A 26,889-nucleotide genomic window follows, 5' to 3' on the forward strand; every position below is an offset into this window, starting at 1 on the left:
AATGTAAATGGTAAGCCTGATTCAGTGTCCAAACCACACCTATATAAGACCCAACTCCTTGTCCATCACAAAAATCGCATACAATCGGTGGCCTTACAATAAGTTATATTTTGGGTTGTCCAAAAGTTCATAATGATTTTTTATAGATGTTAATTGAATATGTTGAATGATGTCAAATCTATTAAAAGGGTAAGATACCTATGAATGTAGTGACATGTTGCATTGAGAAGTGTCCATTAAAAAACTTCAGTAGGATTTTTTAAAATTGCTTTTAATCCACATCTTGTTAAAATGGAACCAAACAAGATGTATTTTTGACATTTGATGCTTTTCTTTTTCTGAAAAGGCAAAAATGCAATACAAACAATAAACGAAATATGTACTGTTTATGGTGATGATGATGATGTTGCTGAATCAACAGTTTGCAAATGACTTAAGATGATGCTCCATTCTTGGAAAGAATTTTATAATTATTTATTTTATTACTAAATTTAAAAAATTATATTAAATTCTATAACTTTGAATGTTCGTTGGGACAAATTGAAAAAGTGAAATGGTTTAAATAAAGCTGTAAACATTTTTTTGTAAATAAAATAGTTTATTACCTTAACAAACAATGTTGAAGATTTGTTCTTATTACAGTAGTGCAAGATTTTTGGATTTCAAACATAATGACTATACTTTGATAATAAAATTCAGTTAAATTACCTGACATAAAATACATTTATTTTTAGATATTTTGTCGGAATCTGCACATAATTTATTGCCTATTCTGAAAATAATAAAAACATAACCAAAATTAATCACCATCAATTAATTTAAAAATAAAATTAAAGGTTTCATTTACTTTTCCGTAAATTTCATGTAAGTAATGATAATATACTTTTAATATAATTATTAAATTACTAATCATTATTTTATTTTATTATTAATACAAATTATTTTTTAAAATAATTTTATAATGTAAATTTGAATATTTTTATTCTTAATTAAATTAAATATAAATTTTTTAACTATGCATTAGTTAAAAAATTTACAAGTAACCACTCATAATTCAGAAACTGTGTTTTTATTTAAACACTTTAGACCATACATTATAATCATAAAGTAGATGCACACAGTACACAGCAACTGTAGAATATGTTAATCAATAACAGATTTTCTCGAATACATGAAAAAAAATAAACTGATCAAATTGTAAAAACGCATTTAAACCTTTAAATTATGTTCAGATATTAACCATTGTATTTGAAAAATCCAGCACTTAAAAAACATTAAGTATTTGAAAAAGAGTTGCTCATTAAGTGGAACAGGAATGAGTGAATATAAGATCAAAAATGTTTTATAAATAAAAATAAGAGGCAGTTCCTGAATTAAGAGTGGTTATTTGTAAAATTTTTTATACAATACGGTGCAGTGATTTACTGAATTCAAGGATAAACATTAGTTTATTCTATCTTAATCTTTTTTGTCATTTTTAACATATAATAATAATAACAATAAATTTAAAATAATTACCTGTAAATTGTAGAAACTGTTGCAGGAAATTGAGATTGTAAACCAACAACAAAATTTTCAGTAAGTCGTAAAATACTAGCTTTGTTGTCTGACTAAATTAAAATAATTTTAAGCATAGAATAATATTAAAAATTTTCTATTGTATCAAAAAATCAAAATTTATATTTGGTTCAATTAACGATTAAATGCAATCGAATTTAATATTTTTTGAAATTGTTACTCCATTATTATGAGATTATCAAATTCCTGACTAATAAGTATTAATATAAAATATATTAATATTTAATTAAATAATACATAATTTGATTGGAGTGGAGCAAAGATAATAAAATCAGTTAAAGAAAAAAAATTAGCTAAATTCATTGAGGTCCTAAAAATTTATTAGGCTATCACATATAGCAATTACATCAATAAAAGAGATTCAGTAACTATTTCAATGCTTGTTGATAAAGCAAGTAATTAAATATTTGGTTTAATACTATAATAACAATAAAAGACTAATTAAATATCAAAAGCTACATATTTATTAAAAAAATATATTCATCTTTAATTTTGATTTCTGTTCTATTTTAAACCAAATAATTCTGTACAGTTTATCACAAATCAATACTAATGATGATAAACTTAATACTAATGGCATAAATTAATTCTGCAAAGAACTAATTAATTTATTAATTCATGCCATTAGTATTAATTTTATCGTCATTAATATTGATTTGCGATAAAAATAAACAGACACCAACTTAAGCTCACCTTTGTAGATAAGGTTTGTTTAACTTGATATGGTATATTTAAAAAATGATTGTACATGGCTATTTCTTTGTTGAGAAATTCTCTGAAAATATAATAAATACTTCTATAAACTTTATAACATAATAATAATAATATATAACATATATATCAGTCAACTATGAAGGTTAAAAGACGAAGCCGAAGCCAAATCCAAATTATTAGACTATTAAATTTTAGATAAAATAGCAAAATAGAAAAAGGCAATGACAAAGGTTTTATCTCTTGTGAATGCTCTGTATTTTTAAATTTATTAAATATTAAATTTTAGATTTATGAAATATAATAATTTTATTAAATATATTGTATAAATAATTTAGAATAGTTGCAATACAAAGATGTAATACTAAAAAAAAAAAACATGCTTATAAATTATTGACAATCTCTGTTTTTTTATGAGAAAAAGAAATAATACCTTACAACTAACTATTTTGATTATAAGAAAACTATGCTTTATTGAAGTAATCATTTAAATATTTTTAAAACCTAAATGCTTTTGCACTTTCCGAGATCAATGTAAATTATATTAAAATTAAATGTAAAAAAAAAAAAAAATGAATTTTCTGAGAACTCTTTTCTTTTTATATTATTTTCCAGAGGTTTGTTAGAAAATATAACTACTAGCACTTATGAGAAAAACTCTCTTTACATTAAAAATAGATGCATTTTTGATGTAAATAAAGAGTTTTTCTCATAAGTGCTAGTTCTGACATATCTCAGAAAGTCAGTATAAAACGAGTATTTCTTGGAAAATTTATCTTTTTTTAAATTCAATTTTATAAAATATAGAAAGTTATAATACCTACATAACCAAACAGATTTCCTGATTTCTTATTCATTTTCATATAACCATTTATCATAGTTAAAAAAATTTTTGTACAGAATATTCTTAGTCAGAAACTTTGTTGTGCATTTTGAATTTAAAAAAAAAAAATATAAGTTATAACTGATAGATATTTGCGAATTTAAAATAAAAATATTTTTAAATTCCATATATAAAGGAAACGTTAATTGTTTCATTCTAAAAATTAAAATTCTTATAAAATTTATAGTTTCACTGCTCATTTACCTGTATATTTCCGCGGATAAGATGACCTTCAGATAAGATGAGGTATAAATTTTCGTAAAAGTTTTATAGTTTTAACATATATCTGTCCTATGAGATGACCCTCAAACTATCAACGGCCTATGAATTTAGTTTAGATCGGCGATCATCTGGATAATAATACTGTATAGTGTATACGGAATTATACCCTATTCCGTAATTTTTCAAATGAACAAATTTTATTTTCTGCCTTGCTATTGTTGCAAACGTTCGCACTGATTCGGGCATTTGGGTAACGACCTTGACTATTCACAAAAACATCGTATGGGCTATTCTATTTTGTGGACATGCCCTACTCTCTACTAGTAAATAATTATGGTTTGTCTGTTTCTTTTATAATGGTTTTAATTTATATAAATTTCAATCTAATTTTTTTGTATCTGTCCTATAAGACGACCCCGGATTTTCGGAGTCTTTTTTCATGATTCAACTATCGTCTTATCCACGGAAATATACAGTATATATTATGAATACTTAATTAAAACTAACAAAATTAAATTCTTTATTTATTTATTTATTTTAGTTACAATGGGAAAAGTCTGAGTAAGACAAAAGATTTCCTCCCCCAAGAATAAAACCTGTGATAAAATAAACGACAGGTAAATAAAAGAGCTAAAAATACATCAAAATTTATGTTTGTGCAATACATCTTCAGATAACTAAATAGATTCCTTTCTAATTTTATTATGTTATTATAAATTTATTAAAATATTAATTTAAAATATAAAACTACCGCATTGGTCTGAGGATTGGTATTGCATATCTGCCATCAACAAAGCCCTACAAAAAATTAAGAATAAAAATAAATAATTTATAAAAGTACAATGTTAGTATATAATAAATACAATTCAAACACATGAAACATAATAAATTATTCAATTATTACTTAACCGTTTCATCAGATATATTAGCTCCACATCCTTGAGCAAGATCAGACAACAACCGAATAGCAAGCAAAGTGGCAGATTCACCAACAAAAATCTTAGAACAGTCAACATTTTTAGCAATATCCATAATTAAGTTATATCTATAAACATGAAATATATAGAATATTAAAAACTCTTTAAATACATTTTTAAGAATGTTTAAAGTAAAAGTACATTTAATTTTACAATATAATAATAATGTAAATAATTAATGTAATATGTAAAATATAAAATTTAAATATAATATCAGAATTTTCTAATGATTAGCATAAAAGCAATTAAATTTAATAATTTATATACAAATTTTATAATTATATTAGAGAAAAGGTCAATTTTGGAAATTCAAATTAGTAATAATAATAATAATAATAATAATGATTAGGAGAAATAATAATACTATATATCTTTGTACACAGATTTGTAAAATACTATTTTAAATTAAATAAACTATAATTTCCAAAATTCAGTTTGAATTTTGACAATTTAATTAACCATGATATTAATAGCAAATTTTAAATTTGAATATATGAATTGAATAAACATAAAGATTGAATGTTAACATAAATCTTAATTTAATCTAATCATTACAGTAGACTCCTCTATAACATGGGTTCATATAATATGGCGAAAAAATTGCGATCGTGTTCGTATAACACGCTAAAAGAGACTCGTATAACATGGTAAAACGTCATCACTGACTTGTGTCACGACAGGATTGGTCGAATCTGAACCAATAGCGGATATTGTACAAACCGTTGAGTTTAAACAAGCAGTGGACCTACTAAAAAACATTTATTATTCAACAGCCATAAAAATTATATAAACTTATAATTATATTATAAGTTTATATAATTTTATATATTTTTATATATTAAATTATATAAACTTATCAGGAAACACGCATCTGCTGTTCGATGAGCTGCTCCACAATGTAAACAAGCTTAGGCAATGGCATTTTTGAACGGTGCACACTCGGTAAGTAATCCTACAATTTTTTGTTTATAGCATAGTTTATATGGATTATTCCCAAAAAATTATATGTGTTTTGGAAATGTTGAGTCAAATTAGTCTAGAATCGATTAATTTTATGGAAGAAAACCTTTCAAACAGCCATAGCCCCTAAACTGCACACGTGCTGTGATTGGCTCATGTATTTAAGTGACTCGTACAACACAAAATTCATATAACACAGAATGTATCTACCACGTTATAGAGGGTCTACTATAATTATAATTTAAGACAGCTCTAATGAAACATTTATAGTTCTTACATTGGTTAAATGGTTAGGCAACTTAATATTTATAGATTCTCTCATCAAATATTAAGTGAAACAAATATTGTTTTCTATACCCTACAACTAAGAATTAAATTACATAAAGATGCTCTTCAACTTAGTGTTTTGACATACAATGGCTGATGCAAGTAAAAAAAGTGGAAGCATGAGAAACATTTAGAATTTGAATTCAAGCTGCTCTACTTATGCATTAATGATCTTTCTTGGGACCATTTTTTTTATATATACCATCTTATAGCTTGTTTTGTTTTACAGTATACTCATTATGTCTGCAAAGCACCCCACTGAGTCTCAATGAGAAAATGAAAAACTTAAGATAATATCCAAGTATAGCAATTATGGCAATCACTCACAAGTTTGGGCTATTGTAATCAACAATAGCCTAAACTCATGTTGTGTTCTGTACAAGTCACAATGTTATGTACTTTATAATCTTGTATATAGCCTATTTACTTTATTTTTTATTTTTTTATAGCCTATTTAATTATTTTATAACTTTTAATATGGTAATTTCTACATTTCATTCTGTTTGTTTAACAAGATTAAGCTCAATAATTTAAATATTTATTATTCATCTGTCTTTAATTCAGTGATTTTTCTTAATGCAATGTGTAGATAAATTATATTGTAGGATTCATAAATTTTATAAAATTATAAAACATATTTGCATGATTTTTACCTAGTAAACTTTATATCCTTTGTGCACTGCTGCTAATTTTTATTAAAAACTAATAATAAACAAAGAGCAAATGTCATTTAAATATTGCAAATGCTTATTATCTTCCTAATTTTGATATAAACATATTTCTTTTACCTAGACTATTTTTTAATTTTATATTGAAAAATACTTTAAAACTTTCAAAAAAAACTTTAGCAATCATTAAACTTTTTATTTATTAATTATTAATTTCAACCTACCTTAAATTTTTTATGAAATTTTCTTTAGAACTCAATGATTTAAAACTATCTAAAGCTTCCATTAATAACTTTTTTTCTTTGTTATAATTAATGAAATTGAAATATGATGCATCCAAAGATTGATAAAATACACTTTTCTCATCATGGTATACCTAATAAAAAGCAAGAAAAATCGTAATAAAAGTATAAAACATAATAAAATTAATCTTCTAAAAAAATAAACTTTTAAAACTAAAACAACATATAGATTCTTCTAACAATCAGATCTTCAGATTTAAATCTTGTGATCTTTTATATTTATGTTTAACTATTTTCTACTATTTAGCTCTTTTAACGAAATGATATTTTAGTTCCGCATAAACAAATTCAATTGGATTTACTGACTAATTTCATATTTAAATTTTAATATACATATATAATATATTTGTAAATGATAAGATTTTAAAGATACGTTTGAATAAGATTCTATCTGAAATTTAAACAGAATGCAGAATGTATATTACTATGAAAGTTTATAGCAAAGTAAAAAATATTGTTGAATTTGATGATTGTGATTGTTAAGGCATCAGCCAACTATGCTGGAAGACCAGCAATTAAATCCAGGCGAATAACTTAGAAATATTTTAGGATATTGTCTGTCCTAATCTGTCACTGCAACCTCAATAGGGGCCTGGCCAAATCTACAATGGGAATAGAAAAAAAGGCCCTCTTTGTGTCCACAGTACAGAAAGAGCAAAACAAAAATATATAATAATAATAATAAAGAATATGAACGAATTAAAAACTTTCTTTACATAAAACAGAAATGAGTGAGGTAAAATTGATTAATAACCTTACTAAATAAATTATTTCATAATGTAATTACTTTCTGGTAATCCTTCATATAGTCAGAATTAATATTTCAACTAAATCTATATAAATAAAAATGTAAATGTTCATTTGTTCAAAATCTTAAATCTCTGAAAGTTCTTCATTGATTGCTTTGAAATTTTGACACAACCGTGTCTCCAACTTCCTGTCCAAGACCGAAACTTTACATAGGAGAAACAGGAAGGAAGTTGGAGACACGGCTAAAAGAACACGAAGCTGCTATTAGGTTAAAAAGACAAGAATCACCGTGGTGTCTACATTGTAATAAATTTAATTGTAAAATAAATAGGAATAATGTTAAAATATTATATAAAGTAAAAAATTGTTTCAAAAGAAGAATAATAGAACATTTTTGTAGTGTAACATATGCAAATGTGATAAATCTGAATACCGGAATGAATGTAAATGCATGCTGGGAAAAAATCACCCAGCATAAAAGGAACAGAAATTGTTAAAGTTCAATATGTTCACTGATGAAGCTTTATTGTAAGCGAAATGCATTTGGATTTTGTGAAATCGACGAACACGAAGTTATTGGTAATTAAAGTTTAGTATTTCTTCGTTATTTGTTTATCTGATAAAATAAATCACTCAAAGTTGGATAAGAAAGAGAAGTTTTACTTGTTTTTAATTTGGAAATAATTTTATTTATTTTTAGAATTTACAAAAAATTTTAAGAATATTACCGATCCCATTATTTTAAAGTTTATGAATATAGTTTAATTTAATTTGTAAATTTAAATTTTGTTTAGAATTGTAAGAAAGGTCACTTTAAGAGACTCTACCTGACAATGGTCAGTCTTGATGGAAGACAAAAATACTCACTTTTCCTGTGAATGTCAGGATGATGCAAGAGTTTTTGAAATGTATGGGGGTAGTAGTACAGGACACAGAGACTCACATGGCTACCTGGGTGTCAGAGTTATTCAAGTTTAATAAGACAAAAAAAAAAAAATGCTTACACTAAGTTAAAGTGAGGAATCATAGATGGTTATACACAGGAGTGGGGAAGATTTGTCTCTGAATCCAGTGAAAGAGTGGGGAAGTTCATCTCTGGGTTCTCTGGAAGTAAATCTTGTCTGCAAATGTCACCTATAATGTTCATGCAACTGTCGTCTGCAATCTTGATGCCAGCTTCTTTGAAGGGCAATCTTGATGCAGACCGCTTAGATGAATGGTCCTGGACACAACCTCAGCCACAACTATGTCCTTGAAAGTCTGAATTTTTATCCTGTTTTCTCCAAAAATCTCAATTTCTAGTTAATCCAAACTAGTGGTTTCTCGCATCTTCATTGGTCCCCAACCTGTTGCTAGGAACATGATTTGGGTCGTGGGGTATGGACCACTTTCCCCAGGACAGGGTCACACTCCTTCCCAAATGACTGTCCCATAAATTACAGACAATAGCAAGGTTGTTGACTGAAGTTTTCAATGCAAAAACGTGTATGTCAGATGTTCGGCACCACTTTCCTGTAAGCCTAGAAGTTTGACAATGGCCTTTGGAATGTCAAGCATGATTCCACTGACTTTCCAAACTTCTAGGCTTACAGGAAAGCAGCGCTGAGCATCCGACATACACGTTTTCACATTGAAAACGTTGGCTTCAACCTTGCTATTGTGTTTTCTCCTGCCTTGGAGAAGATGCAGCTTGGTTTGTATGGTCCCAGTCACCACCTTCCTCTGAGGAAGCTTTCACTTTTTCCCACTTCAAACTCGGTGTAAGGTGACTGCAAAAGCTCCCTTGGCTATTGCTCTCCTGCTCTCCCTTGCAATCTACGACCAGGAATGTGTCAATTAAATCTCAGAAATGCGATAATTAAATCATATTGCACCCTGTTTCTCCACAGCCCTGGTTCTGTTTACAAGTATAAATCACTCATTTATTGACATTGGTTTGACAGATTGTCTCTCGTCAGAGGGTGAGGTCCCAGCCTCACAGAATGAACAAAATTACCTTCTTTTTGATAACTGGATCAATGACTAAGTACATCAAACAAAACATTTACAGGAAATTGGAATGTACAGAATAAATAACTAGTTCTGCACATTAGAATGCTGCTGACCTGAGACAGATCTTGTGTAAGATTGACAATGTTTGTTGAATTTGCATTAAAATTATTTATTCATTCTGTAAGTTTATATTATATGCAAGTGTTACTTCACTTTTTACTCAATCTATCATTATCATTCATTCATAGTTATATCCAATTACAATATTTTACTCAACCAAACAAATGTCTTAATAAATTAGGTTACAGATTTGCTATTAGTATTGAGTATCAATGTATTGGGTTTAGGGAAGTTACAATATTTTATATACAATATAATAGTTACAATATTATATACAATATTTTAGCCTAAAATAACTGATAAAGATACATTACCATTTCTAATCTAGTAATATAAGAAGGAAATCTGGTATCCAACATGATTTTATAAATTTCTTCATTATCATCATTGATTGTTGAAAAAATTGAAGTTTCTATTAAATTAATAGTTATGGTAAATAACAAAATATATAGAGAATATTTAAATGTTAATATATTATTAATTAATTTTTTGTTGTTAACTTATTTTATAAATTATTAAGTGACAATATTTATTTCTTAATCAAATTTATTAAATTTACATGTATAAGATCTACAAATATTTTAGTTATGCTACTAGTTTTATTACTTCTATAATTAAATAATTCAAATTATATCATAAATAAGTTAAGTTTATACACAAAAATTATACTCAATTTCAATAAAATAAATCATAATGAACATTTGTTGTTCAATTGATAAAATAAAATGAAAAACAGCAAAAGCAGGATAATCAGGAAAATACGGATTATATTAATAGTTTATACATAATGATGTGTGTGATAATGTCAAAATTATATCAAAATTACCAACTGTTCAACTCAACAAAGTCACATTTGGAGAATTGTGTTTCACACATTCTTATATATAGTATGTGGTAGAGTCATAAACCAAACTTTTAATATAACTTTTATTATATCATTAGAACTATTTACAAAATATCACTTTTAAAATATGTACTTTCTGCAGCTATATACTTTGACAACTTTCAACCTGTTCTGCATTCCCTCTTTAAGTACAATTGTTGCAGCACCTTTTCACTTTGTTGAGATAGTTTTTTAATGTGAAAAGCCTGGTACATTAAAAGTTTGTTTCCAATTGTAGACACATTAACAAGAAGTTCTATATTGACATTCTCAATTGCCTCTGACATGCAGTAAGATGGAAAAAATGGTCCCATCTCTGTCAAGCAAAAAAGTGGATTCTCCAATATGATAATGCATTGCATTTGCTAGTTAGTGAATATTTGACAAAACATCAGATATCCATACTTTCACATCCTCTTCATGTACAGTATCTGTCCTCACTGCTGCAAACTTTCATGTCAATACTAAAATAAAAGTTCTGCTGAAAGGTCAGATTCAAATCAGCAGAAGTGAAAAGTGCTTATTTTGAAGGTAGAACAATGTTATGTTTACAATGTGAGTATTTCTGCAAATATTCATATTGTTAATATAATAAAAGTTATATTAAAAGTTTAATTTATTTTTGACTCTTCAATGTTTATACATTACATATCTAAAAGAAATAATTTTATATACATTAATATTTTTCTTTTGGATCAATGTTACTCTATAGCAGTACTTCCCAAAGTTTCATATTTAACCAAATGGCTCAACATGAAACTTTGGAAAGGACTGCTATAGGACCATTTGTTTAATGTACAATTTTCAGCTTCCTGAAAATATGTTAGGTTATAATTTAATTCCGTGATTTTTGTTCAAAATGACAAAACAACAAAATGGAGAAAATTCTATCTCTAAAAAGATAAGAAGACAACCACATTGTCTGAATTGCCATCTGTGAAGAATAAAGGTCAATATCAAAAGTATAATGTCTATTGTTTCATTGATAATGAAATATTGAAACTGATACATCCTGAGTGTCCATATCACTTTAAATATGCAAACTGAAGTGAATATTAGATGTATCTATTGGATACATCTAATACGAGATTGAATAATAAGATTGAAATCCATTACTTTCTAAACATGATCATAGCTTCCAAAATATTAAATAAAAACTATAAAGTTATAGATTATCCATAATTTCTGCATTATATTGCCAAATTTTTATACTTTTTTAAGTTTTATAAATAAAAATGTAAATAAAATGGGATTCATCATATATATTAATCCATTCAAGTTATTATAAATAAATTGTACCTAGAAATTTATCTACTTACCATCAATAAAAAGTAAAATAGGATTGAAACTTAGTCTTTTGTGTGAAGCTTCTTTTAATCCCTGAATAAGTACATAAAAGACACATTAAAGTTTAACAATATATGAAATAAAACTAATTTAATGTAATATAAATAAATAACTATAGTTACAAAATAATTCAAATAAATTACAAATTACAAGTAAATCAAATAATTTATTTTTTAAATTAATTTATATATTCAAATTTTTCACCAAAAAATCATAATGAATTTGTATATAGTGCAGTAAAACTCTTAATGAACAGGTTTAAATAATGATGTCAAGTCGATATAAAATGGGCATTGTCCTAATCAAACAGATCTGAGATCAAAGTCTAAAATATTTTAAAATAAAACTTTTTGTCTTTAAACTAACACTTCAATAAAATATGAAGTAATAAATATAATTAAAATTCAAGAAACAAAGTTCAAAACTTAAAATGACCATTGAAATGTCAGTCGGAATCACGCCTTTCAAATCCTTTTGTAATTATCAATAAAATTTTTGATTTCTTGAAGGATTCAGTTATAATTTGTAAATCTGTCTCAGAAATTAAATGTTTAGTGTTTACGTAAAAAGATGATGTAGTAAAAATTAAGTGTAGGTAATTTGTCAGCTAAAATGAACAAGGAAAAAAGTCAAGTCTTGAAAAAAGAATGGAGGAAATCAAAACTTTAAAAGAGCATTGTATACAAATAGAAACATGAAAAAACATACAAGTTTGGACTATTTCCTTTTTAGTTTTATGTAAACATCTAAAAAGAATAAAAATTAATTTTATAAGCTTGTACAATAACTTTAAAATGTTGAAAATTATAAATTCATTTTCTGGTTTCTTCCTAATAATTAGTACTTCTTAATAGCAGATATTTTACAATTCCTGCAGGTGACCACTATTGAGAAATTTTGCTATAGATAAAGAAAATAGAATTATTTTTAGTTCAACAAATGCTAGTAAAAAAAAAAATCCAGCAACAACTTTCTTAACTTTCTGGCACCATCTGATCATATTTTATTAAAGAAACTTTTTATATTTTTAACTATTATAAAATGACAAAAAGCTTAATTTCAAGGATAGGAGTGAATTTTATAAAAAAACTAGTGGATGGGCCCGGCGTTGCTCAAACAAAATTAACGATAGTGGAGATTAAGATTATTACATTATAGTCAACCTTACCCGTTTTCACAGAATGCAAGAATTGGGTTTCCCTGTTTCCAGGCTAATTACAGAATTTTTAGATGGGTCTAAAAATATGTTCGATTTCCCGCAAAAATGAAAAAAACTGCATCTGCGTCTTGCACGTCGCTTTCTCTTAACAATTCCATTGTTACGTAACACTCTCATTGTTGACAATTCCATTGTTATGTGACACTTCCATTGTTACTTAACACTTCCATCAACAATGGAAGTGTTAACCCTTATTCCTGTCCCTCTCCCCCGTGGGGAGGAATTTCGAAAAATCCCTTCTTAGTGTGCATTCTCCTGACATATCCTAACTGTGTACCAAATTTCAACTTTCAACTCCTGACCGTTTAAGCTCTGCGCTGATTATTATTATTATTATTATTAATATCATCAACTCGCCTCGATTATATATATAGATTGCAAATGCTAATAATGAGTAAAATAGCCATTAAGTTTGATCCTACTAGACACATGACACATGACACATGACCCCCTTTATCTCTCCACCTCCTTGACCTTTAATCATCAAAATTTAATAGCATCAATCCCCCTAATATACAAACCTCCCTGCAAAATTTCAGAAATTTTTAACAAAAAGCACAGGAGTTATTAAGCTTCAAAGAGAGTGAACAAAATCATGCCTGCTAGTTAGTGTTATCAATCATGCCTGGATGCCTGAACAAAATCATGCCTGGATGTTAGTGTGTGTATTTAGATACACACACTAACATCCATACATATAGAGGAAAAAACCCCAAATATTTTTTGCATTTCTTGATGTTTTAAGGTCCTGAGTCCAAAAATATAAAAATCTGGGGGAGTCATTTTTTAACCAATCGCAACACTTTCCCTCTGTTATGTATAGCCAAGAAAGTAATAAATATACAATAAATTCATTAATAATCGAAATTCAAAATCTTTTAATTAATTATAACTTTGACTATTTTTAAACTTATAACTAAACCAATAACTGCTACAATCTTTCAAATCTTTTTATAAGAGATAATCATTAATAAAAGGAAAAAAAATCAGAATACTCTAAATTGTTTTTCTACATTTCAGTTTTTAATTATGCAAAACAAGTGAGAAAAGATTAAATGTATATTTATAATTACAGTAACCAGTATAGTTATATATAAATTAGATATGTATTTGAATTAAATAAGAACTTGAAGTATATAAGGTAGAAATTACAGAAATAATATTTAATTATTAATTAGGCTAATAAATCTGATTTATGCATCCCCACAATACACAATTAACTGGTTTCAAGAAAGCATCAGATATAAAGCAAATCGACTTTTATATGGATATATAGGCACACATTCCCAAAATAAAAAAATAATTACCCAAAATTTAGAAAGAAACTGTATTTTTCTAATTAGTACATTAGTAACTTAAATCAGATGAATCAACCAAAGTAAGAATTTAGTCTGGTTCTTTCCTCACCCCTTTAAATGCTCTGGCTTGGTGGATTGGCAAGTTTCAACTCCATTACAGAATTAGTCATAAAATATGGTCTATTATGGATCTATTCAGAGTTTATTATGATTAAAAACAACAAAATTATTCTTTGTAATGTTTCAGATTCAGCAGCTGAGAAGAACTGAACATTTATAATCCACTACATGTAGGGTAGTATAATTGTAGATATAGACATATGGTGATTTTACACAGTCTATTTTGATTTTTTGAAATCACATTGCAGCAAAATCACAAAGTGAGATAATAGAGAGGTTGAGGCACATGTATTCAGCCCAAAATGTGAACGGCGGACGGACGAGCACCACCATCTGGCAATTCTATACAGTCGATAATGGCGTTTGCTACATTTAGAATGGCGAGTAGACAATCGGCTTAAACTTCTTCATTTTTTTTGTGTTTGTGGTTAAAATTATGACGTATTTTATTAAAATAATGATTATTTAAGCATTTACGAATAATATTGTAAAGAAACAGACAATTTTAATCCAGAAATTATTTAATTATTCAATTTATTAGCAAGTGATGTGAAGTGTCTACAGAATTTACATATATTTGTCTTCATAATAGCTTATCATAATTCTGATGGAGTAGGTTTGTTCTTCCACACCATCTTCTACCATCAACAGCGTAATAGATTTGTAAATTTTCTAAAAATTAATTTTCTGAGCTGTTTTCAAATTTACATAAGCCACTACTTCCCTCAACAAAAGTATGAGGTAGTCCTATCGTCCAATCGTGCAGTATGATACACAATGCTAATTAAAAATAATTACTTAGTGTTATTAAACATCCTATAAATACTTTTAAACAGTTTAATTTGTTTATTTACCTTTACTGGCAACCCTCAAAGTTAAATGTATCCGCCATTTTTTCAACAATTTTTCCTGTGGGTCAATGCACGACATTCACTGAGTCACGTGATGTTGTGAACGAGCACCGCAAGCTCTTTTAGTTGGATTTAAAATGTCAAATATGTACTTCTGCTTGTTTAACATTTGTACTGTGCCTCAACCACTCTAATATATAATGAGAAATACCTGTATATTATATATATATATGTATCTTTGTAGAACAATAAAGTACACAACAGTTACAGAATAATAAATTCTAATTTTTTCATCAGAACTGTAAAGTATCAACAAAATAAGTGCATGTAAAAGCATAAAATAAAATTTTAAATCAATAACTGACAGTTCTAAAGTTTCAGATTTATCAAAAATACTTCAATGTATAATATTTACTTACTTCTTTTATCATATGTAACATAGCAGATGATGACATTCCACCAGAAAATGCAATTAAGATCTTTTCTCCTCTTTTTATTTGTTTAGATTTACCTAATGTTCCACGAAATTTGTGTGTACAGTAGGCCAAGAAACAGGAACTAAAAATAATTTATTTATTTATTTAAAAACAGCAAAATGTAAACATATATAATAATTTGTTATCATGAAAATTCTTTACACTGATTTCATTTTGAACAATTTTATAAACAAAATTCCAGAATATATATTCATATATTGGAAAGAAAATAATTCACAATTTACTCTATATTTATTATTATAATTAATAAATCATAAGAAGAATATAGAGGGTGTATCAGAATGACTTTTTAAAAATTTGGGGGATTGTAGAGGATGAAATTTTGAACATTTTGATATAAGGAACCATAGCCGGAAATGTGATATAAAGTTTCTACAGCACTTTGCACTTTGCAATCGGTATGCTGAACGAAACAGCAGAATACAGTATTTATGACAAGTTTTATTGACAAAACAGTAGAGTACAATCAAACTGTACATTGAATCAGTGGCTGCACTACTTTAGAGTAAATGTTCAATGTGACGACCACCAACTTCGATACATCATGTGCAATGATGAACCATGTTTTGTCTGACTCTCTGTATGATGCCACGCTCCCCTCTGATGGTATTAAATGCTGTAAAGATGCACTCCATAAGCTCATGAACTGTTCCTACAAGTGTTGCGTACAGAAGGGACTTTACATAACCCCAGAGGAAGAAGTCAAGAACAATAACATGATGTCAATGGATGGAAGGGTAGCTACCAAAGTGAAGGGTGGTCAAGCACTTCCTACCGCAGTAGAAACTTCATATCACATTTCTGGCTATGGGTTCCTTATATCAAAACGTTCAAAATTTCATCCTCTACAATTCCCCAAATTTTTAAAACATCATTCTGATACACCCTGTATTTATATATGTCAATTGCAAAACTGAGATATCTGAACTTGGTTGTCTTCATTATATCAGAAGTTTCAAAAGTCAGCTTTATCGAAAAAGAACATATTATCCCAAATATTTGTAAAAATAATTCTTTTAAATTTTCTAATTCCACACTCTTGAAAATTTAGACAATTTGTAACTTAATGTCATTATTTGAAAATTCATTGTATGACTTGGAACTAACAAGTGCTCATTAATAAAAAATCATTAGATCATCTAATTAACTATCTTCCTGACTAATGACTTTTTGAAACACATTCTTTTATGTTAATTTTTATATTAAATACATATCAAAACATTTCAATTCATTGAAAAATCATAAAAACTTGTTTCATTCACACTAACTGGAAATATGTTTCACTTATTGCTTTCTAATTCTAAATTTACATGTCTAGAGATGAAAATGGAATGGTATGTATAGTATGCACATCTCAACGAGTTTTGTTATGCGAGCATTCGGTTTTGTTTTAAATCTCCACGTTCTATTTTTTGAAGCATTCCATTGAATTTTTTGCCTGAGGAAGAATTATCTTAGAAAGTTCAAAAACGTTGGTGAGAAAAGGTTTTTTCACATGATTTACACTGGTAACAAGTTCCGGATTTAGTGTTGATTTTTTTTTTAATATTATCTATAAATACTGAAAATATATTTTTAAAAACATTCAAATTCATACCGACAAAAAGAATCCTTTCCATGAACTATAGATGCTTTTTCGTTACATCTTCTACACAAATTTTTAGCCCTGGAAAATAAAATATTTTGTTACTTCTAATCATTTACATATTGTAGTATATATGCATGTATATTTCAGGTATTTACATAGAAAAAAAAAAAATAAAATCAGAAATAAAAATTTTATTTTTGTTTTGAATAAATAGAACAGACTTTTAAGAAATTATATAATTATAAATATTTTGAAGGAATTATGTTTGTTAGATGGAATCTAATAAATCTATACATTATATATATTCAGTAAACAGATGAATTTTGTATTGTATATCATGTGAAATCAATCCTTTACACTAACTACATCAGCAAATAAGCTCATTGAGTTGATTATACAACTTTATATCATATAAGTATTTTTTAATTTTAAACAATGTTTTTTAAGGTACTGTTTCAAGTTTTTACAAGTATTTTAAATTTCATCAGATTTTGTAAATCATTTGAAAAGCAAGGAATGTTAAATAACTGATTGAAAAACAAAGCATCAAAAGCCTTTAAATGAGCAATATATCAAATATTTAATGAGAAGCTAATGTTTTTGATTAAACAGCCAAAAACATTAGCTGCACATTACAATATCTGTTAATGTTCACACAAAATTTCACGAGAATACATTTATATTAACTATGATAATAATCAAGTTTAATAACTATTACATTTGTGAATCTTTGTGAAGATACAAATGCAGCACTGAATGAGGCAGTTGAAATGTAATCAGAGCTGTAGACCATGCCACACAGGAGTAAAAAAGTCAAAGGAACCAGTGTTCTATATATACCATTGGTTCCTCTGCAAGATATAAGCCCCCAAAATCAGCCTATATGGAATTTTGAAAACCCCCAAAAATGGAATAAAATTTAAAAGTGAAAAAATCCAAAACTATTTCTCAAAGCAATACTAAAAATCAACTGTTTCCTACTTTACTAGAGACAGCTAAAAATATCATAAAACACAAGAAACACCATTGCACCGGATACTTCTGGGTCGCACAGTATGTGCCATTAAGCCTATTGAATGTTTAACAAGCAGCCCAGTCTTACCAAGGGTCATAATTAGAGATATGGTTCCTTTGACTTTTGGATATCTAGGGCAGGGGTGGCCGACCGGTCGATCGCGATGCCAATTTTGGTTGATCGCTCACGGATGTCTTGACTTAATGTGTTACACTTGTAACTGAACGCAACGCGTGAACGTAACGCGCAAAACCAACAATATGCATGCAGTTATGACTGGACTCGTAGAAAACACAGCCATTTAGCTTGAATATTTGATACTGTCATGCGGTAGCTTCTTTTCTTTAGTATTAACAATATTATTATTATTAATCAATATTATTTATCCACGGTGACAACGTTGAGTTTCAATTTTTCATTTGTTTAAAATGTAAGTACCTGTTCTTTATGTTTTAAATTAAATTATGGCTTTTCTTACCTATCTATTTACTTGATAAGTGAGCGTTTTTGGCAACAGACCTCTATATTTTTGGATTTTTGGAAATACGTCAATTGAGAAAAATATCCCAGTATCACCAAATGTAGCAAATATATTTATTCCTGTTTCGGAACTACATACCTGTGTGAACTGGCATTTTCATACTTAAAGTTAACGAAGACTAAACATTCTGTCCTGACTGATTCCCATACTGAAGAATCATTATTATTATCTTTGTCAGGATATACACCTAATTATGTTTCCTTGGTAAGAGACGTGCAAACTCAGTCCTCCCATTAATGTAACGTAATAAAATAAATTCTAAATCTGTCTTTACAGTAGCTAATTTGAATTAATAAATATTGTTAATAATTACTCATGTTGTTTTAATTCCCCTGGACGTGAGTTTTTCGCCCGTTAAATAATTACATTGTTTTTTACGTAGGTAGATATACAGGGCGTTTCAGTACAAAGAGCACTCCCGCGAGCTATTGATAGATTAGCAAAAAATAAGTCTAAAAATCTTATATCATTCTTCCATGATAAATTTTCCTCGCCCAAAAAAAAAATCGCGAAAGTAAAATCTTATAATCAAATTATCAGCCGTACTGTGCAGTTTTATAACAACTTTTTTAAGTTTACGAACAAATAGTACCACAATTTATACATTGTAATTGATAAAAAAAATTAAATTATATTTTAAGTTAATAAAAATCTATCTTGAAAGTGTCGAAAAATAGATTTTTTTTTAGGTGCCGCCTGTACGGAAGGAACTCGTAACTGCAAATATCAAAAGTTGGGTCTGGAAATTTATTTTCTTTATGAGCTTATATCTTCAAAATTTAATAAGCGATTTAAAAAATAAAAAATAGTTTTGAACATATATTTTCCTTATCTACCTATAGCTCGCGGGAGTGCACCTCGTACTGAAGCACAGTGTATAAACATAGTATGTATTTCACACCCCCCACGCCACTTAGACTATGCCTACGACAACGAGTCGATCGCGACACATTTTTAAGATAAAAAGTAGATCTTATGTACACAAAAGTTGGCCACCCCTGGTCTAGGGGACCTAAATTTGAGGTCCAAATCCCTCATTCAAAATTACCATACTGAAAATGCACAAGTATTTACTGTAATTATACAATATAAACAAACTGGTTTATGCATAGCAACTAGAAAAGATTGTACAATTCTAATGTCCTAAGGTCATGAGTCTAAACCATGTTCAGAGAATTATGGAGTACAATATCTCATAAATGTTCCATTAATTCCTAAACAGACTGTGATTCTTTATGATTTTGCTTTTGTTTTTTACGAGCAATTTTATTTAAAAGGCTCAGTAGGGTAAGAACCTTACATCTTTAGTTTACAAGATCTAGGGTTCTTCTCAGTGGCTAACTGGTCTCGCCACTGAGCCATCATTTCATGTTTTATTACAACGGGCACGATTTAAGAGCGTCATCCATATTTGAATGAACTAAAATTCAATTAGTTATCAGTGTAATTATCAATAATTATTCAAATAATATTAGATCGATTATCGTTTATCGTTACATAAAACATTGAAATCGTAAAATACAATTTAAACTCACTTAGTTTTTATTTCTACAGTTTCATTTCCGTCTTCGACTGAACACATCTTAAAAATTTTATTTTAATATGTTTAATCGTAAAACGCGATCACAAGCACGTGTCAAATTCTTTTTATGAAATAAACAATTTTATCAGTGTCGCCATCTGCAAAAATTAAAATTGAAAAAAAAGAAATAACAAAATTTATCAAATGTTCTTGATTTTATATTATAATTTTATTATACTAAATAAAACGAATAAATAAGTAAATATTATAATAATAGGAACAAGCTTATGTACAAAATAATTTTATATTTGCGTAAAAGGAAGATAAAACTATCTTGGATTTCAAATAGAATTTCTCTCGTTTTTATTTTCAATCGTCTTAAAAGAGATTTTTTAAAAAACTCTTTTTGCCCTGTGGATACTAAGAGGGCCTTTTTAATCATATCCACCATGGGTTCAGCCAGGTTCACAATGGGGGCATAGGATGGGAGACGGGTCCCAACGTATCTGGGACAAAGAGTACATAAAAACTTCCTGGGGAGTTGACTTGCACGGATTAGCTCTTGGATATTCTAGAACGGTAGGCCGACACCTTAACCTCTCGATCATCCGGCCGGCTCCCAAATATGAATTCGACTAGGCTTGTAATGGATTGACGGTTGAATGGCCAAGTCGATTAAGGGCTTAACCCAGTGTTTTTCACCTTTTTCATTGAGTGGCACCCCTGATTAAAAAATAAAAAATCGCGGCACCCTTGACCGGCGACGGATCTAGAATTTGAAAACGGGAGCTTAATGGGGGGCAGATGAATTTTTTGCGAAAACGAATGTTAATGCGCAATGCTGGGGTGGGGTCCGGGGAGGGAGACTCTCTCCCTGGGAAGAAAAATTTTAAAAATTGACAGTTTGACGTAGCATTTTAATGCAAAAATAGTGTTTCTACGTGTTCAAAATCAAAATTTAAGTCCATTGAATTTTGTCGAAATACTGACAATGAGTTATCTTGAACTACACTTAAGTAAATTTCCAAGAAAATGCCTAAAATTCCTAAACTTTGCGACACCCCAATCATGGCGCCGTGGCACCCTAAGGTGCCGCGGCACCCCGGTTGAGAAACACTGTCTTAACCTATCGCTCTAGGAATCCGGGATCAATTCAGACATGAGAAAAGCTCCATGAATTTTTCGGGGGTCATCCATCACTCAACCTCAACCCATTATGTGTGTAGCCGAACTCATAATGAATATGATTAAAAGACCCACTTTGGTGCCCAAAAGGTAGAAAGAGCCAGAAATTAAAAAATGTTCAGTGGATAGAAGTTCTTGTTTCCAGATGGTTTTTCTGCTTAAACGTTGCCAGATTTATTACTTTTAGAATTTATACCGTTGAATGACAACAACATAATGTATATAAATAGCCTATAAAGTGGAGCGCTCAAAATTTAATCTTGGGGAGTCGAATTGAACGGATAAAAAAATTTTAATGATAATTCAGTACCTTATGTGACCACTAATTTATAATTAATTGAAGACACGACATAGTATAAATAAATAATTAATTTTCATTATTTCTTTATTTATACTGTATTATGTCGTGTCTTCAATTCAGCCTACCGCTGGTGGGTCCGAAATCGAATCCGGGCAGTCGAAAAGACTTCGGATAATGGCCTTGAAAAAGACTATTTTAATGTCCACAAAGCAGAAAGAGAAAAAACAATTAATCCGGCCTTGCTAAAGCAAGGCGAGTTAATTGTTTAGATGACAATATGGTCATCTGGCAATTCTGGCAAATATCAGACAGGCCGTTAACACGCGGCTGAATGGCCGAGCGGTTAGGGTGGCAACCTACCGCTCTGGGGGAGTCGGGATCGATTCCGGACGAGTCGAATAATTCCCAGGAATTTTTCGGGGATAGTCCATTTGGATATGTCAGGTCCCTTCCCTCACCACCCAGCCGCCCCATAGTGGACCTAGCCGAACACCTAATGGGCTTGCGAAAAAAGGCCCTCTTAGTGCACAGAACGGAAAGAGTTTTAAAAAAGCGGTAAGCTGACGTCTTAACCAGAGCCGATACTGGTTTAATAAATATTTCTGCCACTTCGAGCGCTTCGATCGCGTCAAGGCGTAAGTTAGCTGGAGCATAGGGAGAGTCAGCTGTAAATATTCGAAATTCTTTTAATACATGAAATTTTTTGTTTTTAACTCAGATATTGCTTTTGTCTTTTTTTTAAAGAGCTGCTTATAAATACTATTTTAATTCGGTTTTGAACATTATTTATTTGTAAATGTCTTTAATTTTTTTTAAATATTTATATTTTTATTAATTGTCACTTTCACGATTTTAGACTTTAAATTGATTAGACTGCTTGTTTTTTGCTTACAATTTGTGTTCATTTATAAATATTTTTGTGAGTTTTTGTTAAGGGTAAGAAAATATAGTCAAAAAATTTATAGTTAAGCCTGTATATACATTATTAATATGGGATGTCTTCGGAATTCCCGAGAACTCTCTGAATCAGGAAGAAAAGGGAATGATGAGTGTTGTAATAAAAAGAAAAAATATGGCAAGGCTCCCTCTGTCGCGTAGCAGCAGAGTTAACGTTTTTTTAATGTAAACAACCTGCATGCAAGTCAGCCATGTTGTTTACTCGTGAAGTCCACGTGTAAAGTTATTTAATTCAATAAAAAGTAATAGGTTATGGGCCCAGTCCACGTCCAGTCCACGTGAAAATAAGAAAAGTACAGTTTTGAATGAAAGAGATCACTGTGGAGCGTCTGTGAAGTTATACTTGGTTGAATACGTGCGAACGAAAACGAATAGAAGGAAAATGGCTGCCAGCGGGGATTACAAGGTAAACGTAGATAAGCTCGAAGGGCCTGAAGACTGGGCAAAATGGAAATGGCACGTTTCTATGGTGTTGCGTTCATACGGATTAGAAGATATTATTAACGGAAAACGTGTACGCGTTGAGTTACCAAACAGAGCCGACGAATGAACAAAAGGCAGCATACGCTGAGTGGCAGAAAGACGACGCAAGGGCGGCAAGTTTAATAGCAAGTACGCTAAGTAAACCAGTTGCTGAGCTCGTATTGACGTGCAACGGTGCGAAAGAAATTTGGGATAAATTACGTGCGCGATTTGAACGCAGCAGTACGCAACGTTTGAACATGTTAATTGAAGCCTTCTTTCGAGTTAAACGGAATGAGAAGGAGGACATTAGCACGCATGTTGCCAAATTGCAAAAGTTATTTGTTGATTTAAACGACGAATTAACGAAACACGAAGAAAATACTTTGTCTGAAAGAATATTAAACGGCCGAATTTTATCTACATTGGGAAAGGACTATGATAATTTCAAAGACCTTTGGGACACGATTCCGTCAAAAAATCAAAGTTTGAATTTACTCATTGAAAAACTGTGCACGATTGAACTGCGTGATCAAGGCACAACCGAAACAAATGCGTTTGTCGCTTCTGGCGAGTATAAAAAGAAGCAGAATTCTGGAAAAACAAAAATGTCAGTGGAACGGGCAAAACAAAAATTTCCATGTAACAAGTGCAAACAATTGGGTCATTGGGCAGCAGATTGTCCGCAGAAAAAGACAGGTGTCGGGAGTACTAAGCAACGAAGTGTCAATGTATTCATTTCACATGTCATGGGCGCGTCGGTTGGAAATTACATTGATGCAAATAAATGGTATTGTGATAGTGGCGCAACCAAGCATATTACCCCAAACAAACAATACTTCGTCTCATATAGAGAATTTGTTGTTCCTGAAGTAATCTCACTTGGAAAGCAAAATGTGAGTATGTATGCACATGGCCAAGGAACAATAAGGATTCAAGTTCGACGAAACAATATCTGGTATAATGCTGAAACGAAAAATGTTTTGTACGTCCCTGATGCAAGTGTCCACTTGTTTTCTGTCAGAGCAGCAGCATCGAACGGCTACAGGATAGTAATCGATGAAAGAAGTGTTAAAATTCGAGACGAAATTGGTAAGAACACTGTCATGACTGGTTACATGAAAAATGGTCTGTACATGCTCGATATACGCGTTGTAAACCATATAAAAACATTCGAGTGAATTTTGTGACAGCGTCTGATACTCTACAGGTGTACCATGAAAGGTTTGGTCATCAAAATAAACAGCATGTAAAAGATGTTTTGAAGCAAATGAACATCAACGTAGAAGGTTGCAAAGAAGAATTCTGTGATGGATGTGCTTTGGGAAAAATGCATAGACTACGATTTAAGCAAAGAATGTGTGGCCGCCACGCCAGCGCCAGAGATCCCGAGCACTGCCTGGCAACACTTGCCAACGAGATGTTGGCTGGCAACGTGAAAAAGGAAGCGCGAAAGTTCGCGGGTTTTTGCCCGGATGTTGGCCGAGGATGTCGGTGACAGTTCTCACCTTTTTAATAAAGTTTTTTTGTTACTGTTCATGTTTGTCTGCTTAGTTCTAAAGATCAGTAGGATCGAATGACAAAAATGAATCGTCCAACAGTTACTGGAGAATTGATCCATGCAGATGTGAACGGACCAATGTCCACCGAATTTTTAGGAGGAGCACGTTACTACATATGTTTCAAGGATGACTTCAGCAAGTTTCGACGAATTTTCTTTTTGAAACAGAAAAGCGAAGTTTGTGATGTGCTTGAGCAATTTTTAAATGAAGCTAGAACAAATGGACATGTCAAACAATTCAGATGTGATGGAGGTACGGAGTTTGTCAACAAGAGAGTTGCTGAATTGCTCGCAAACAGAGGGATAGAACAATGGATTCCTCCACCTTATACACCTGAGCAAAATGGTGCAGCTGAACGCGAAAATCGTACCATTGTGGAAACAGCACGTTCTATGTTGAATCCAAGCAAATTACCGAAAGGATTGTGGGCAGAAGCATGCAACACTGCCGTATATCTTTTGAATCGTACTGGAAAATCTTCAGTTCAGAACAAAGCTCCTTATGAATTATGGTATGGTAGACAAGTAGGAAGACTTGATCATCTGAGAATCTTCGGCACTGGATGCTACGTACATGTAAACAAGTAATTTTCGATCGAAGTTTGACAATAAAGCTATTTTCGGACAGTTGGTTGGGTATGTTAACGATAAGGATGGATTTCGAGTCTGGATTCCTTCTCAAAGGAAAGTGATTATGAGTCACGATGTGAAATTCAAACCAGAAGTCGTCTGCAATCGGCAAAGTGATACTGTGGAATTTGACTTTCCTCAAGAGCAGCAACCGACATCGGGTCGGTGCACTCCGTTGTCTGAGGTGAAGGAACCGGAGGAGGTCACATGCCGAAACGGAGAAAATCAAATCAAAACTGAAGAATTCGTCACGACGTCTTCTTCTGGAGGAAGCAACAATCAAAGTGAATGTGATAAAAGAGAGGAATCAACGGAACTTTTATCGAAGCAAAATAATGAAACTTCTGAAACTATTCAAAAAATTTAAAAAATCAATGGGATTGGTAAAATTTCAATTCTAAAAAACTTTAAATTAAAATCCAAGGAAAAAGCTACTCTTTAAAATCCGACTTCGAGTGAGTTAAGAAGACAAAAAAAGAACGAAAAGATGCTATACTTTCATAATTTTATTAATTCCATTTCCCAAATGCATTTCGCAACGCCTCATCAGTGGGTAGTTGAGTTTTGGTAACCTCCGTTCCTTTTATGCTGGATGATGTTTTCCCAGCATGCATCTATCTGCATACCGTCATTCAGATTGATTAAATTTGCATATTCTTTTATACAAAAATGTTCTATTATTCTACGTTTTAAACAATCTTCTTCTTTATAAAGTATTTTTATATTATTTCTGTCTATGTTACAAAAATTATTTTTATAATGTAGGTACCACGGCGATTCTTCTCTTTTTAATCTTATTGCTGCCTCGTGCTCTTTTAAACGTACTTCTAACTTCCTTCCGGTTTCTCCGACGTAAGACTTCGTTTGTGGACAAGTACAAGATAATTTATAAATTACACCTGCAACATCAAGTTTGTTTAACATATTGGCATCATCTTTGTTTATGACATTAACTATATTCAACAATTTGTTCTTTTGTTTTGCCACGATACATATAGAATACTGTTTAAAAATTAATTTATATCTCTCATAAAGTTTATGTACATACGGAAATTTAACATATATAATATTATCAATATGATTCTTTACATTATATCTGTAATTTACAAATTGATTGTACCACTTACATAATAAATTCTTTGGATAATCATTCAATAAATATTTTTTAAAAAGTTGTTTTATTTCTTTATCTATGTCTTCTTGTAAGGATGTCCTATTCACTATTTTTTTGAGGTCCATAGTAAAGACGTTTTTCTTGGTTTCTACGGGACAATATGATTTGTAATTAATAGTCTTTTTTGTATTACATAATTTTTCGTACTTACGGAATAGCAATCGGTTTTCCTTTCTCAATATAGTAATATCCAAATAATTTAATTCCTGATTTTGTTCTTCTTCACTGGTGAACTTTAAGTTGTTACT

The 26,889-nt window shown here is 30.0% G+C and overlaps 1 protein-coding gene across 1 annotated transcript; it reads right to left on the reverse strand.

Annotated features, from left to right (window-relative positions):
• Positions 1 to 236: 236 nt before the first annotated feature.
• On the reverse strand, positions 237 to 20,431 carry Ctu2 (Cytosolic thiouridylase subunit 2). The gene is made up of 10 exons (XM_067279511.1): positions 20,385 to 20,431; positions 15,628 to 15,766; positions 11,693 to 11,753; positions 9,805 to 9,902; positions 6,551 to 6,702; positions 4,299 to 4,439; positions 2,272 to 2,353; positions 1,519 to 1,610; positions 709 to 772; positions 237 to 338 (listed from the first exon to the last, which is right to left on the reverse strand). The coding sequence occupies exons 1-10, from the start codon at positions 20,429 to 20,431 to the stop codon at positions 237 to 239; spliced, it is 978 nt and encodes a 325-aa protein (XP_067135612.1).
• Between the last annotated feature and the right edge of the window lie 6,458 nt (positions 20,432 to 26,889).

The sequence above is a fragment of the Centruroides vittatus genome, unplaced genomic scaffold (assembly GCF_030686945.1).
Source record: "Centruroides vittatus isolate TY-2023 unplaced genomic scaffold, ASM3068694v2 contig_874, whole genome shotgun sequence".
In the NCBI taxonomy this organism is placed as follows: Eukaryota; Metazoa; Arthropoda; class Arachnida; order Scorpiones; family Buthidae; genus Centruroides; species Centruroides vittatus.